The 17,561-nt window shown below is 38.5% G+C and overlaps 1 protein-coding gene across 8 annotated transcripts in view; it reads left to right on the top strand.

Moving 5' to 3' along the window:
- VWA8 (von Willebrand factor A domain containing 8) overlaps positions 1 to 17,561 on the top strand; it is a 401,675-nt gene that overhangs the window by 194,497 nt on the left and 189,617 nt on the right. For all 8 annotated transcript variants that reach the window (XR_009739842.1, XM_061434477.1, XM_061434479.1 and 5 more), the window contains exons 24-26: positions 3,148 to 3,267; positions 5,925 to 6,130; positions 7,915 to 8,066. Coding sequence is in view for 7 of the 8 variants with exons in the window: in XM_061434477.1 (XP_061290461.1) it covers positions 3,148 to 3,267; positions 5,925 to 6,130; positions 7,915 to 8,066 (478 nt within the window). In the remaining variant the exon portion in view is untranslated. The remainder of the gene's footprint in view (positions 1 to 3,147; positions 3,268 to 5,924; positions 6,131 to 7,914; positions 8,067 to 17,561) is intronic.

Raw genomic sequence — 17,561 nt, 5'->3', positions numbered from 1 at the left:
AGTACATGAATATATGGCACATTGAAAGGATACTTTTTGTTTTCAGAAAGAAGTATGAGCGTAACTTCTTACAGACTCACCTCAATAAAACTCCAAGTACTTCGCATCTGTGAAAAGAAGAGAAGCGAAACACAAAGGAGAAAAGGAAAGATGTACCCATTTGAATGCAGAGTTCCAGAGAATAGCAAAGCCAGGGAAAGCCTTCCTCAGTGATCAGTGCAAAGAAATAGAGGAAAACAACAGAATGGGAAAGACTAGGGATCTCTTTTAGAAAATTAAAGATACAAAGGGAACTTTTCATGCAAAGATGGGCTCAATAAAGGACAGAAATGGTACGGACCTAACAAAAGCAGAAGATATTAAAAAGAGGTGGCAAGAATACACAGAAGAACTATACAGAAAAGATCTTCATGACCCAGATAATCACGATGGTATGATCACTCACCTAGAGCCAGACATCCTGGAATGTGAAGTCAAGTGGGCCTTAGGAAGCATCACTACAAACAAAGCTAGTGGAGGTGATGGAATTCCAGTTGAGCTATTTCAAATCCTAAAAGACGATGCTGTGAAAGTACTGCACTCAATATGCCAGCAAATCTGGAAACCTCAGCAGTGGCCACAGGACTGGAAAAGGTCAGTTTTCATTCCAATCCCAAAGAAAGGCAATGCCAAAGAATGCTCAGACTACCATACAATTGCACTCATCTCACACGCTAGTAAAGTAATGCTCAAAATTTTCCAAGCCAGGCTTCATCAGTATGTGAACCATGAAATTCCAGATGTTCAAGCTGGTTTTAGAAAAGGCAGAGGAACCAGAGATCAAATTGCCAATATCTGCTGGATCATCGAAAAACCAAGAGAGTTCCAGAAAAACATCTATTTCTGCTTTATTGACTATGCCAAAGCCTTTGACTGTATGGATCACAATAAACTGTGGAAAATTCTGAAAGAGATGGGCATACCAGACCACCTGACCTGCCTCTTGAGAAATCTGTATGCAGGTCAAGAAGCAACATGGAACATGAAACAACATGGAAGCAACATAGAACTGGACATGGAACAACAGACTGGTTCCAAATCGGGAAAGGAGTACGTCAAAGCTATATATTGTCACCCTGCTTATTTAACTTACATGCAGAGTACATCATGAGAAATGCTGGTCTGGATGAAGCACATCAAGATTGCTGGGAGAAATATCAATAACCTCAGATATGCAGATGACTCCACCCTTATGGCAGAAAGCGAAGAAGAAATAAAGAGCCTCTTGATGAAAGTAAAAGAGGAGAGTGAAAAAGTTGGCTTAAAGCTCAACATTCAGAAAACTAACATCATGGCATCTGGTCCCATCATTTCATGGCAAATAGACAGAAACAGTGGAGACAGTGACAAACTTTATTTTGGGGGGCACTGTGGTGTTGGAGAAGACTCTTGAGAGTCCCTTGGACTGCAAGGAGATCCAATCAGTCCATTCTGAAGGATATCAGCCCTGGGTGTTCTTTGTTCAGCTAAAGCTGAAACTCCAGTACTTTGACCACCTCATGTGAAGAGTTGACTCATTGGAAAAGATTCTGATGCTGGGAGGGATTGGGGGCAAGAGGAGAAGGGGACGACAGAGAATGACATGGCTGGATGGTGTCACCGACTTGATGGACATGAGTTTGGGTGAACTCCAGGAGATGGTGATGGACAGGGAGGCCTGGCGTGCTGTGATTCATGGGGTCTCAAAGAGTCGGACACGACTGAGCGACTGAACTGAACTGAACTGAAAATCACTGCAGATGGTGACTGCAGCCATGAAATTAAAAGGAGCTTGCTCCTTGGGAGAAAAGTTTTTACCAACCTAGACAGCATATTGAAAAGCAAAGACATTACTTTGCCAACAAGGTTCCATCTAGTCAAAGCTATGGATTTCCCAGTACTCATGTATGGATGTGAGAGTTGGACTATAAAGAAAGCTGAGCGCCGAAGAACTGATGCTTTTGAACTGTGGTGTTGGAGAAGACTCTTGAGAGTCCCTTGTACTGCAAGAAGATCCAACCAGTCCATCCTAAAGGAAATCAGTCCTAAATATTCATTGGAAGGACTGATGTTGAAGCTGAAACTCCAGTACTTTGGCTACCTGATGCGAAGAACTGACTCAATTGAAAAGACCCTGATGCTCAGAATGATTGAAGGAGGGAGGAGAAGGGGACGACAGAGGATGAGATGGTTGGATGGCATCACTGACTCAGTTGATGATGGACAGGGAGGCCTGGCGTTCTGCAATTCATGGGGTCGCAAAGAGACATGACTGAGCGACTGAACTGAACTTTACTTCACATCTATCATTTTTTAGAGATGAACAGCCTTAAAGCCTAAGATTTAAATTAACCCAAATGACAGGTGTTCTGTCTTAAAATACCGATAATAAAGTTTTTGCTACCTTAAATTTTTCTTTGGACTAGCAGTTCAATCTTAAATGTACATCAGCCAGTAGTATATAATATTTACTTCCTTTACTACCTTAAACATTTGCACAAAGACAGCTCCAGTCAACTTGAAATTACATATTTTAAGAACTTTGATAGAATCCCTCGAGTGGAAATAAATCAACTTTTCTCTAATGAATTGACTTGATGTTCAAGACTTTCTCCTATGTAGTTAATCCTTTCAGGGTGGGTAATCTAAATAGGACTTAATCCTTAGCTACAAAATAGCAGGCTTTATGCAAAGGGATGCAGTTGCTGATTTGATTAAAAAAAAAAAAACTGAAGGATGTTTAGATTATCCTTTGAGTATCCTTTGGCTTATCCGTTGTTATAGATTCTTATTTGTATTTTAAATGAATGATAGGATCTCAAGCCAAGTTTAAGCACCATAAGACAACATTTAGACAAGTTTGGTTTTTAGATGTGCCTTTAACTTACATAAAAATGCGTTCCTGTATAATTTAGTATGCATTTTATCAGTATTCTCTTCTAAGCAAACTTTCTCAAAGATGTTTTTGTTTTCTTCAACCCAGTTATTACAACCAGATTTCTTAGAGTTGTTTTACAACCCTATAGTCATAAAACTATATGACTGCTTGTGTGATTTTAAAGGCTATAACTTGATACTCTTAAGAATTACTGAGTATCAATAAAGAATAAATTGAAATTTTTTTTTCAGATGCTGCACTAGTCAATGGAAGAGAAAATGTTGTAGTGATTCATCCTGATTTTAGAATGATTGTTCTGGCCAACAGACCTGGATTTCCTTTCCTAGGCAATGATTTCTTCGGTACCTTAGGTAAAAACAATAATTATAGTAATAACCAAAACAATAACAATAACAATAATGATGTCATCTTAGTAACAGTGCTATATTGGCTGTCACTGAATGCTCCCAACTAAATGCTCCCACGTGCTATCATCATCACAACTATTTTATGAGAGTATTTTTATCCCCATTTTAGAGGAGAAGAATGTCTGATATTCGGAGAGATTATTTTTCTAGGGTCACTCAGATAATAAGTGTTAGAACTTGGCTTCATATCTAAGACTATAGATAGTCTTAGAGTAGAACACAAATTCAGAAAGGGTTTTTAGTGTTTGCTTTTCATCACATCACCCTAACTATGGAAAAGTTTGAGGCCAGCTCTGGGGAGACTGATTCACATTGATTGGAGAGGTCCAGGGATAAACTGAATCATCAGGAACCTTCAAGAAGAACTTCTCTTCTCTGTGACAAGTAGCTAATTCTGAATACTGGGCATTCCATATTCAATGTGAAGCAGGCTCAGTCTCCTAGTAGGATTTTTGATCTGGCGACTCCATATCAAGAAATTTATCCAAGGAAATTCCCTGTGCAATAATTTAAGTACAAGGATAGGCAATCTAGCATTGTTTATAGTTGCAAAACTAAAAGGAAACAACCCAAATGTATACCGCAATGGGACTAAATGAAGAAGTTCTATTATATCCACTCAGTAGATTACCATGCAATTGCTTAAAAAAAGGCAGAGCATGAGTTTACCGGTGCTGACACCAAAGGACAAAAAGAGTCCTAGAAATGTATTAAGCGAAACAGTAAGAACAGTCTGTGCAGTAGCCTGCCAGGTGAATTAATAGAAGATAAAAGGCAAGAGGGGTGCGTGCACACGAATATGCGTGACATGCATAGAATGTCCTCAGGTGAGACTCCTGCATCCTCTAACCTCACTGGCCTTGCTTCTGCCCTGCTCTGTGCTGCTCTCCCATCACTTACCCTCTTCCAGCCTCCCTGCCCCGCTACCCCGTCTCTGAACACGCCGGCCATGCTCGCCCCAGGGTCTTTGCAGTAGTTGGACCTGCCGTGCCCTTCCCCCACACACCTGCATCTGCCTAGTTGTCACCTTCTCAGGGAGGCCAGCCTGTCTGGCGTCCCCAACCATCACCGTTTCTCAAGTACTATACTGCACTTTTCTTTTTTCCTTGAAACATACAGTTTCTGACATTGATAATTATTGTTTATTTCCTCCATACGCCAAAATCTGAACTCCATGAGAACAGGGGTTTGTGTGTTTTTGATCACTGAGGTCTATGAAGTACATAGAGTATTACTTGGCATATAGAAGGGATTTAATCATTATTCGATGAATGAACAAATAAGGGGTCAATTATAGCGTTATATTAGTGTTGCATTTGCTTTTCAGCAAAAAAAGGCCAAAGCTGTTTTTCATGTTTGTATTTGAATGAGTTTAGCCTATGAGATACAAGCTTGAAGTTATCATGGTTGCATTCTATTCAGTTGCTTTCATGAATATATGATAACAATAAAAGAATGATCTGAGTCATTTCTGAGTCCAAGTAAGTTCTAAATATCCTTGCTTTCTAAAATGAGCATAGTGAATAATGCAAATCTATTTACTCTAACTTCCTTTGGTCCCTGTCCTTTGGATTATAAATCAGAATTATGTGAACTTTTATCTGAGAAATTTCTCTCTCTCGAGCATAGATTGTATTTTTCTAATATATTCTCAGTTGTCTAAATTATGGGTGAAATATTTTGTTTCCAATTCCTTTTCCTTGATTTTTATTTTGATATTATCTCTGCACATTTACTTTTTTGAAACCAACTTATAAAGTATATTATAGCAATGTGAACAAGATGTAAATTGTTTAGAGAGTGATAATACTAATTTCCCCATTTTTAGTACACATAAAAAGTCGTGCATATGTGTATATAATTTCTGAAGATATTTACCATGTGTTATAAAGTTAAAAATGCAGTCTCAGAACCACATGAGTATTTTCCAATTAATGGAAAAAGACTAAATTATCAAAACTATATATGTTTGTATGTATGCATTTAAAATGGAGTAGGACATGACAACCCACTCCAGTATTCTTGCCTGGAGAATCACATGGACAGAGGAGCCTGGCGGTCTACAGTCCATGGGGTCATTAAGAGTCAGACATGACTGAGTGATTTATTTATATATATATATGCATTTAAAAATACTAGCAGGACCAATATTATAAAGCAATCATCAATCAATTAAAAATAAATAAATACCAAATACTGACATGAAAAATATGAAAAAATGAATACACTGAACTGTTAACCCTGGGTGCCTGTGGGGGAAGGAGTGGGATTGGCAGAAGCTCACAGGGACTTCTCTTTCTGTTCTTTGTACTCAAATATCTACCAGTGAGATTATGTCCAAGTATCGTATAATTTTTAACAGAAATAAATCTATGTAGAATAAACCACACATCACTCAGGCTCATTTCCTTTTGCTTTAGTCATTTGCTTTTTTCTGTATACCTATTGTTGGACAGGCTTTCTACGCGGTTTTACACATTTAAAAATAGAAGTGCTTTGGTGAGCAACCCATGGCTCTTTAATTGATCATTTCGTATTTGCTATGTCCTTATAAGGGGTTAGTTGCATACTGAGTGTGAATCTATTTTTATTCCTCATAGGTGATATTTTTAGCTGCCATGCAGTGGATAATCCCAAACCCTACTCGGAACTCAGGATGCTCAGGCAGTACGGCCCAAATGTGCCCGAGCCCATCCTTCAGAAGCTTGTCGCTGCCTTTGGAGAGCTGAGGAATTTAGCTGACCAGGGTATTATTAACTACCCTTATTCTACCAGAGAAGTTGTCAACATAGTCAAGCATTTGCAGGTATGGCACCTGCCTGTACGTAAAAGTTTAAAAGAAGTCATCAGTCTTGTTTTAGATTTTTTTTTTTTTTTTGCCTAATTTATACCAAGTCTTTCCATTTCTCTTTAATACTGATTCAGGTGATATAGTATGAAATGTCTGTAATCCAAATGAACATTTGCTGTTTAATCTCTGGATTGACTTTGACAAGGTTCTGTGCCATGGCTATTACCAAGGAGCTAGGAAATTTGGTGGGGGTTTTCTGAGGGGTGTGGGAAGACAGGAGAGTGAGACAGAAGGGAAGCTTTACTACTATTTGACTTTATACAACAAGCATATATAGTCTCTGAGTGAAAATATTTTCATTTTGAAAATGAAAGACTTGAAGATAAAAAACTGACTGGAAACTAGTAGTATTGATTACATGCCTGTAAATACTGTGAGAAGGTTTTGTTGGATAGAGTAAGTGGACAAGAGAATGAAATTCCTTATAGCCATCCACGATGCATAGGTCACCTTGGAGGGCTTCCCTAATAGCTCAGTTGGTAAAGAATCTGCCTGCAGTGCAGGAGACCCTGGTTCAATTCCTGGGTCGGGAAGATCCACTGGAGAAAGGATAGGCTACCCACTCCAGTATTCTTGGGCTTCCCTTATGGCTCAGCTGGTAAAGAATCTGCCTGCAATGCAGGAGACCTGGGTTCAATCTCTGGGTTCAGAAGATCCCCTGGAGAAGGGAAAGGCTACCCACTCTGGTATTCTGGCCTGGAGAATTCCATGGACTTGATAGTCCATGGGATCACAGTGAGTCGGACACGACTGAACGACTTTCACTTTCACTTTTCACCTTGGTAAAAGAAGACAAAAAGCCTGTGTCGATTCTGCTTTTATAACAAATGATGGTTTCCAAGCGAACAGTCATAACCTAATGACTCTTGACCCCTGAAAACCTAGACAGGAAAATAGAAAGCTTTGTTCTGCCTGTAAAACCATGGCAAGTCCAGCTGAGATTCCAGCACCTAGAGAGAATCAAGACAGAGGCGATGAATGACCCAGAGGACCCCAGCAGTGTGAAGTCAGCTGTCTGTAACCCTCGTTTTCTTTCCCTCTGTGCTTGCCTGTGTCTCTGTTCTCTGTACTTTTTACCTTCTTCTTCCTTTCTTTTCGTATTCCTTTACCTTTGTTTTTCATTTACTCTTGGACTTGTGACTTTTCTGAATATTTCCATATAGATATTCAACACTCTGCTCTATTTAAGTAGCATTTTATAATTTGGTCAATCCAGTTGTTGTTTAGTTGCTAAGTCGTGTCCGACTCTTCTGCGACCCCATGGCCTGTAGCCCGCCAGGCTCCTCTGTCCATGTGGATTCTCCAGGCAAGAATACTGGAGTGGGTTGCCATTTCCTCCTCCAGGGGATCTTCTTGATCCAGGGATCAAACTTGCGTCTCCCACATTGCAGGCAGATTCTTTACAACTGAGCCACCAGGGAAGCTCAGTACTCATTTTAAAAGCGGGAGATTTCAGAAAGTGGTGCAAGTCACCAAACCCCAGGATTTGAGTACCGATTTAACATTTGAGAGAAAGAACTGTTTCCCCTCAAATTCTGAAATTTATTGAAAAAGAAAAATATTAAGTCATCAGGGCAAACATTAAAAGAGAAAAGCATTCCTCCTATCTGTTTATCTGACAAGGCCAGTAAGAAAAGGTCTAATGAAGTTTATTTGATCATTATTCTGTCCGTTTGGGAAATCTTTATAATACTGTATATTTTATCACATGGTAATAAGGGATTTTTTTTTTAATACAGAAATTTCCCACTGAAGGTCTCTCCAGTGTGGTTAGGAACGTGTTTGACTTTGATTCCTACAACAACGACATGAGGGAGATTTTGATGAACACTTTGCACAAATACGGAATACCAGTTGGAGCAAAACCATCCAATGTGCAGCTGGCGAAGGAGTAAGGCAAATCACTCTTGATAAAGTACTCTTGAGTGTAACTGTTCTGATTCTCAAATGCTGATCATTCTGAGTCTACTGTTATACTCTACTAAACTGACCTGGTGTGGAAATTACTTTTCCATGAGTAAGCTCTTCAAGTATATGGTGCTATTTGCTGGCTGGATTTCGGTTAAATAGCATTATTTATAGGTCTGTAAATTGAGAAATTCAGTTATTCCAAATGTCCCATGAGTAGATGTAATGTAATCAAATAAAGGGAAATATTTGTTTCTTCAACAGTCTCTGTCCTTTTGTTGAATTCCTATGATTCTCATTTTTTCCTAACCTAGTACGGAATCATTGTACAAACATGCAAACTACATGAAGAGATAATATATATTTAGTTAAGATGCTCTTATTTCTGTCACCATATATTTTTTTGTTATAGTTTTCTAAATTTATAATCATATTAACTTGAAATCTGGGGATTACTTACTTTAGCCTGACAGATGAAAGAGGCAGGGAAAATAAGTGGGTTTTATTTCATGTGGGCTACTTGCCTGCTCTTTATTTTGTAATTATAGGCTATATACTTAACAAAGAATCTTAACAAATATGATATTGTTGACCAGAAAGATAATTGACAGTGTTTATTAGTAGGATAATTAAGTCAGTGCAAATTCACAAGAAAACAGTTTTAAATATGCATAACTTATTGATAATGCATCTAATGTTGTCTTTGTCTGTAGGGAAATCCATTATCATAAATTCCCAAGGGACAAAAATTGCTTTTTATTTAACTTCGGTCTCATATAGGAGGAACTCTCTGCCTTAGGAAAAGACTGTTGTATATAATGATTAGTCCGGCTACATATATTTATTCTAAGTGCTTACATTATCAGTATTTATTCTTTGAAGTTATTATAAAACTTGTTAGAATATATGCTAATAAAAATAAATTGTTAAGGCTTTAACAATTTCTTCAAAGATTTCTTAAAAAGAAACAAATATTTCCCTTTAGTGGTAAAAGAGCTAGATGGAATTATGTTAGAAATTTATCAGTGAATTGGTTTATATTATTAATAAGTAAATTTTCTTTTTGATAAGAATGATATTATGTCATTGCTAATATATACACTTTTCTGTGGAATACTGTTCTACTGATTGATTAGAATATTTATGGGCATTTTGAAACTAGTTTGGTGATTTAATGGGTATAACGTATCTCCTACATTAGAGAGTTCAAGAAATGTCTTTAATGTGCAAACTTCTGTTAGTACTCATGTTTTTTTGCATCCTTTTTATAAATTATATCTTGGGTTTCAATTGGAAATAAGATGATTTTTAATTTGTTTTACCATTAACAAATTTATATACAGTTTTAGCTTCATGGAAACCAGGCTTGTGATTTTAAAATAACTTTTTTTCTACTCTGTACAACTTGAAATAAAATTTAAAATGTGTATTAGTTGGTAAGATCAATCAAAAGAAAAACTGTTGGCTATTTAAGTTTCTAAGGAAGACAGATACAGTGATTTAGCTTATGCATTACTGTTTCCAGTTCTATACTGAAAAATTCTTGCCATGGCTTGTTCATTGTTGCCATGGCGTGTTAATTCCAACTCTTTTTTTAAATTCTTATTTATGAGTGGAAGCAAAAGTGCATTTGAGCCTGGAAACAAATGGTCATGCCTGAGACCAGCATGGAGAGAACTGGTTGTCCACCCACTGCATGTAGCTAAAAATAGACTTATAGCAGATGTGGGGGAAGTGTGAATTTTCCTTTGGAGTGGAGATAATAGCGGACTACAGTTTGCACATTCAGAGCATCTTTTCATCACCTGTAAATTGCAATGACTTGAACAGCTCAAAGGTAGTGATGCTATTTTATTAGTGAAATCCATAGGTTCCACACATCTTATTTCTATCGAATTATCAGCCTTGTACTTCAAGAGGGGAGCGTGGTAGGGTGAACAAAGCAACGTCCTGGGAATTCAGCAGTTGGTGACATGTTCAATGTGCATGTCTGGGTTAAACGTGAAGAAACAGATTTTACCCTGTTTGTAAAATGAGAGCATTTTACTGTAGCGTAACCATATAACTTATCACCTAATCAAGATGCTTTTTAGAATGAAAGGGCACTATTAATAATAAGTCTGTAAAAAAAGATGTGGAATAAGACTGTTCTAGTGAGACCACAGTATATTTTCATCTTTAGAAGGTTAATAAGGTTTCTTCTTATTCTAACACCCTTTGCATTTTAATATAATCTTAATTTTCTCTCATCTGCAAAGACAAAAACAAATTAAAAAGAAGTAATACTTACACTTTCTGTCCTCAAGTAGCACACTGATAATAGTAATCACAGACCTCTGAAAATTCAAAGTTGTCCCCATGCAGTCTTATGATTTGCTTTGACTTTTCTAGACTTTTGGCTAAACTTTATACTTCACTAATTGATGTTGGTTGCTGCTCTTGTTCAGTCGCTAAGTCATGTCCAACTCTTTGCAATCCCATGGACTGTAGCCTGCCAGGCTTCTCTGTCCATGGGGTTTTCCAGGCAAGAATACTAGAGTGGGTTACCTTTTCCTTCATCAAGGGATCTTCCCGGGCCAGGGATCGAACCTGTGTCTCCTGCATCAGCAGGCAGGTTCTTTACCAGTGAGCCATCAGGGAAGCCCATACTTCTTTGACCTTTTGCTAAATCAGTTCTTTGAGGCTGCTCCTGTTCATCTCTGGACATCCTGCATTAGTGAAGAAGATTCACATTAGATTTCTGTCCCTAAGGAAGAAGAACCAAATGTTTTAATTGCTATTAATATCCTTTTTCCCCGAATGAAAAATTATTGCTACAGCCTGTTAATTTTCTTGTTCTCTAATTCAATCTTTATTCAATAGGGAAAAAAATTGCATTGAACCCAGAGTAAGATGGTTACATTCACACACAAGATGGTGATGAAAAAATAACTGACCATGAGTGTAAGTGTGTAAGTAAAAAGAGATGTAAGACAGATGTTGTTGAAGAGGGAGACTTTCCCCGTGGGGCAGAGCTGATGCTGGTCCACTGTTTATACTGTATAAACAGTCTTCTGCAGCTACCTTCCTCCTCAACTGAAATCAGAATATACTGTGGCTGTTCAGTGATGCTCTTCAGTGAAATTCCTGAGACCTTGTCATTTTCATTCTCCTAAAGAGTGCAGTGATATGGTGCCTGTCTCATTCATAGGTCTCTGTAAAAGTTTTTTTTTTTTTTTCCATTGGAGTATAATTCCTTTACAATGTTGTGATACTTTTCTGTACATTTTTAAAAGGCCTAGTGTGATATTAGGAGATGAATATGATTTATCTTATTTACTAAACTTATAAACTGGTACTTGTAGGCTGTCATACTGGGTAGTTATTTTAGCTTGCTTGATTAAGCCATAATGCAGCTCTTTTCCCCAATCTAAACACATTCCACATCTCAGTATTGGGATTGGAACTGGCTGCCTAGGTCCCTATGTTGCATTTGCCCCTTTGTACTAGTACTTCTTGAAGTTTTTCTGTTGTTTCCTTTTGAGTTTCTAATACATGGGAAAGGATATGTCAGAGAGGTGACGACCATAATAAGCACACTGGGAGTAATTTAGGCAGAAATAAGAGGATTTGGCTTAAACTCCGAGCTCTTAAAAAAGTAATCTCAGCTCTTGAGTTTCAAATGTCATTATTGGGGGAAAAAATACACATACACACACATATACATACATATGTATGCGTGCATGCTCAGTCAGTGTCTGACTCTTCTCAACCCCACCAGGCTCCTCTGTCCATGGGATTTCTCAGGCAAGAATACTGGAGTGGGTTGTCATTTCCTTCTCCAGGGGATCTTCCCAAACTAGGGTTCAGACCAGTGTCTCCGGGCTTGGCAGGCAGATTCTTTACCACTTGAGCCACCTGGGAAGCCCCACACATAATTCACATAATTAGATTCAAACATCCAACCAAACGCATATAGATTATCAGCTATAGTAGATATAGATCTACATTTCAAAGCAAAGTTTGCTTGTTTTACCGTCAGATAAGCCTTTATTATTATTATTATTATTATTCAAGAATAAACATACTGCTAGCACATTAGCTCTTCCAAATTTAAAGCTGTTTCAGAGTAAGTTGTGAACTATAACATACTCAGGAAACATTTGTTTTAAAGGGAGAAAAAGTCCTTTTTTTCTGTACATTCATTTTCAAGAGACTTATACAATATTTCATCTTAATATGGGTAATATTATCATTGCATTTTATAGATAAAGAATATGAGGAACAGAGAGGTTACCTCACCTACCTAAGGTTAGAAATCTGATCAGGAGCAGAACTGTAATATGCACAATTTTAATTCCAGTTTTAAAGATGAATATAAGCAGATCCATATGCACATGTAGGCAGTTTCTAAATCAGAATTATTTTTGCATACTGAAAATCACCAATAGTTTTGGTTTAAAAGCACCTTAGAACTTTAGATAATCAACTTGGAAATCATTGACCATGATGTCATACATGTAATATACATATGCTTCAGAGAGCTGTGATAGACTTAGATTTGGGGGATTTAGCCATATTTCACAATGTTGAAAAGCAAGTTGATATAGACTTTTGGCACAACAAAAATCATTTTAAAGACCTCTTCATCCCCAGTTAAGCTTTCCTCTTTTTTTTTTTCTCTTAATAATGAAAGATCATGAAGTAAAACACAAGGTAATTCATTCAGAAAAATAAAAACTCTAGAAAACTTATATTTGACTACCATACAGACGAAGCAGACTAGCCATCATTCTTCTTGATTTGGAACACAAAAGGAATTTACTAAGTCTTCTCAAACATTGTAGTCATTTTTACATAAATCAAATATAAAAAGACATTATCTCCACCCTCTGAATTTAACTTGGTGTGTTTAATCTCTTCCTGTCTTCCCTAGGAGACACACCTAACTATAAAATACTTAAATGCTGATCCTTCTTGATCCACACTCTTTGCCCCCAAACCTATTGATTTCTTTTTAAAATGCTGCTTGATTTCTGAAGCCAGTTGTATAAGCTTTTATATGTAGCATTTCTCTATGATGTATACCAACTAAATGAAGAATGATGTCCTATTTTAAAATAAATTAGCAAAAAAAAATTAAAACACTAATAATTCCACCATCCAGAAACAATTATTATTTAATCCTTCTAGATCTTTTCCTAGGGTTCTATGTGTTATTTCAACTGAGAAATATTTCTTTACAGCTTTTTTTCCCCAGAGTTTTTCTTCTTAATAAAAGAGACATGACCCTGAAAGGAGATCCTTTTAAAAACACTTAATTCCCAATCTTCTTTGTTGAAAAGAAATATATCTATAGTAGATTAGATTCTAGCATGTATACACTCATCTCACAATCCCACTTTTTTTCTCCTTCCGTCTTGATCCTTGAGTTTTTAGACTTAAAGTATTTATTCTAAACATAATGAACAGATTCATAAAGCATATAAGTTGCTTTAAGCTAGGCATTTCTCTGGCATTTCAACAAAAGTAAGGAATAAACACATTAATACCAACACTTTGTGTCTTTATGCATATGTTTAAATGTCATTATGCTTTACAGACTCATAGAAATGCTGTTGCTAGCCAGACTGCACATCTAAAAATGACTGCTATGTGTGACTGCACTTCTAAAGTGTCCCATGGCTGGTAAAGAAGCCCTATTGGAATCTTGAAATCACTCCTCTGATGTCCTGTTGATGTCTCTGTTCTCTCTCTGCTTTCAAATGCTTTATTAAAAACTTTTAAACTTCACTTTTTCAGGTGAAATAAGGTAATTGGAATTAACTCAGTCTCAGATGATATTAGCCAATACTTTTTATTAAATTTATTTAATAGGTTCCGTTTTCAATAATTTAAAAACACTGTGGTAGCTGTTGATAGTAGCCGCCTTTGAGAGAGGCTCTGGGAAGGAAAACGAAAGCCTTACTTTCTGTCCTAACGTGTATTATTTCCTATAGTTTATTTTTCAAATGTCTCCAGACTCTCTGGGCCCTGGAATTCTCCCATTTGTTTTCTTATTTAAATAAAATAAAAAAGTTAAAGATTTATTCTGAAATCACTGTTTCTTGGGACCATGGCCACCGGTACAGCAAAGCTTACACTGCCCTGCAACGCCTGCCCTGAGGGTGTAACGTTGACGCCCTTACCAATGACAAATGAGAAACCCAGTTAAGCAGGCATGTCTATAGCAGCTCAACATAATATAAGTAAGTTTATGCATTTGTAGGGGCTTCCCCGGAGGCTCAGCAGTAAAAGAATCTGCCTGCCAGTGCAGAGCCACAGGAGATTCAGGTTTGATCCATGGGTCGGGAAGATCCCCTGGAGGAGAGCATGGCAACCCACTCCAATATTCTTTCCTGGAGAATCTCCATGGACAGATGGGCTGGAGGGTTACAGTTCATGAGATTGCAAAGAATCACAACTAAAGCAACTTAAGTTTATTCTATGTAGAATCCTTTACTTAACACTACCATCCTCAAAATCACACTTAATAATCTAGTTGCTGCTGCTGCTGCTAAGTTGCTTCAGTCGTGTCTGACTCTGTGTGACCCCATAGAGGGCAGCCTACCAGGCTCCCCGGTCCCTGGGATTCTCCAGGCAAGAACACTGGAGTGGGTTGCCATTTCCTTCTCCAAGGGATGAAAGTGGAAAGTGAAAGTGAAGTCGCTCAGTCACGTCCGACTCTTAGCGACCCCATGGACTGCAGTCCACCAGGCTCCTCCGTCCATGGGATTTTCCAGGCAAGAGTACTGGAGTGGGATGCCATTGCCTTCTCCGAATAATCTAGTTAGCTTTAGCCAAATAATTATCAATCATTCTGTATATGTGCATCACTTCTAAGTCATTACAAATTAAAGAGAGTTGGCTTCCATCTCCAGGCCAACAGCTCCTGTGTTCACAGGTGGAGTGGATTACCCAGGGGAAAGGTAGGGTGTACTTTCTGTAGACCGGCCTCAGACAGATCTGGACAAACCTGGTTGGGGAGGTACTCAAGGGATCCAAACTTGAAATACTGGATTAAATAACCTTTAATGTCCCTCAAGCTCATAGATTCTGTGGTTCACTGCCCCTAGTTGAATTGGAAAGCTGAGCAAGTAGTCACTCTTTTCCCTTATATCCGCAACCATTCACTACTTCATCAGCCAGTCTCACCGCATGTTTTCATAGAACTCCCAATGAAGGTAGCTGAGGCTGTTTTCCTGTTTGTTGTAAGAGATGTTGATATCTCACTGTAGTGTGTGTTACAGGATCACGTTTCGTATTGATCTTTCTCTTTAGAGCAGTGCCTGGTGTACATATTTCAGACAGAACAGCTTCATCTATATTGAATGTCTTTTAAAAGGGTATCTGTCTCAATGAAGACATATACCTGTGTCACACGAGTGTATGCTTCTCGGTTCTGTCTCGTCACAACAAAGATTTGGAGTGACGGACATTAAAGCCCTCAGAGCGTCACAGCTCTCAGGTCTTGGACAGACCGTGTTATAGCTCTCAGGTCTTGAATGGACCGTGTTATAGCTCTTAGACAAATCAGTGTTACAGCTCCGTGTTACAGCTCTATTTTATTTAGAAACTAGCAGGAAAATCCATCTTCGAGGCATGAGGGCATGTCGACCCAAGAACGCGAAGAGAAGAGTGCCCCAGCGCGTGGGAGAGAAAGAGACCCCCAGCCCTTTGACTCCTCTTTTTATGTGCTTTTTCTCCCGCTGGGCCTGCCCTATGTAAATTGGGCTAGCCAGGAGTGTTGTTTGTTCTACCTGACTCCTCACTCCGGTCCTCGGACCTTCCTTTGTTCTATTTCCACGGGCTTTTCTCTTCCTTGTCTTTTAGCCACCGCCATTCTGGACTCCTGTTTCCTATTCTAACTACCTAACACCTGTATCTGTCTTCTTCCACATAAAGACTTATCCTGTGTAACTGAAATGTCAATGTGGCTGCTTCTTCTCTGACCAAGACTAACTATGGGGTCTTCCAAGTACTGAAAGTGTTAGTCGCTCAGTCTTGTCTGACTCTTTGCAGCCCCATGGACTGTAGCCCACCAGACCCCCATCCATGGAATTCTCCAGGCAAGAATACTGGGGTGGGTTGCCATTCCCTTCTCCAGCGGATCTTCCTGACCCAAGGATCAAACCCATGTCTCCTGCATTACAGGAAGATTCTTTACTGTCTGAGCCACCAGAGAAGCCCCAAATATCAGGAGACATCAAAAAGAACATCATCCCCAACCAGGGTTCTCTCTAATTTCATTAGGTTTATTTTTGACTGTAAGAGTGATTATCAGTTTACTATTTATCCCATGAAATTAAAAGACTCAATGTTTTGTGCTTCCCTTTCCATTTTCCAAACTGTTATATGCTGTAATTGTCCTATTAAAGAGTTAGTTTTTACAAATGAGTTCATTGTATTGATCACGAAGTTCTAAGGTAAACAGTTCTGCTCTTTGTGATGATTTACTTTCACTTTGTAAAATAGCTCTTTAATTTTCAAAAACAATAAGATTTACGTAATGACATCTGAGATGAGATGGTTGGATGGCATCACTGACTCAGTGGACAGGAGTGTGAGCAGACTCCAGGAGATAAGGGAAGCCTGGAGCACTGCAGTTGCTGCAGGGGTCACAAAGATTGAACATGACTTAGCAAGTGAATAAACAATGACATCTCAGAACTATTATAAGCAGAGGAGTGGTATTGGGTTTTATAGTTTCACAGTCCTTGCCCTTATTCTCTTGGTATATTTTGAAGTAGCTTCACAGTCATTTTATTAAAACTTGCTTTCACTTCCTTTATGGGGGTGCACAGAAAAATTTAAAAATATAACCAGTCTACATAGGAATTGTCAAGATCTATGAATCTTCTTCAATACTCATCTTTGACAGTCTCACAGAATTATCCTTGATCCTTTCAGTTCAGTTCAGGTCAGTCGCTCAGTCGTATCTGACTCTTTGCGACCCCATGAATCGCAGCACGCGAGGCCTCCCTGTCCATCACCATCTCCCGGAGTTCACTCAATTGATCCTTTAGGCATTTGTAAATGATCTCTGTCACCTGGCTGGGTAGAAATCCTGAATCCCAACCAATTGGTAACTCTTTCAAACATACTTTCATTCTTTGTTGAGAGTTAGGTAGTCAAGATTCAGTGAGGATGATCTGCTGTGGTAGTTTGCAACTTGCCATCAAGATGAGAAACAAGTAGGTGAAGCTGTTGGCACTTGTAATGTAACCAAGCATTCATTCATTTGGGCTTCTCTGGTGGCTCAGCAGTAACAAATCCACCTGCAGTGGAGGAGCTGAAGGAGATGTCATCGGGAAGACCCCCTGGAGGAGGACCTGGCCACCCACTCCAGTATTCTTGCCTGGAGAATCACATGGACAGAGGAGACTGGTGGACTGCAGTCCATAGAGTGGCAAAAAGCCAGACCTGACTAAAGCGACTTAGCATGCAACATGCACGCATT

The sequence above is a fragment of the Bos javanicus genome, chromosome 12 (assembly GCF_032452875.1).
Source record: "Bos javanicus breed banteng chromosome 12, ARS-OSU_banteng_1.0, whole genome shotgun sequence".
Lineage (NCBI taxonomy): Eukaryota > Metazoa > Chordata > Mammalia > Artiodactyla > Bovidae > Bos > Bos javanicus.
This window is presented reverse-complemented; position numbering and strand designations above follow the sequence as displayed.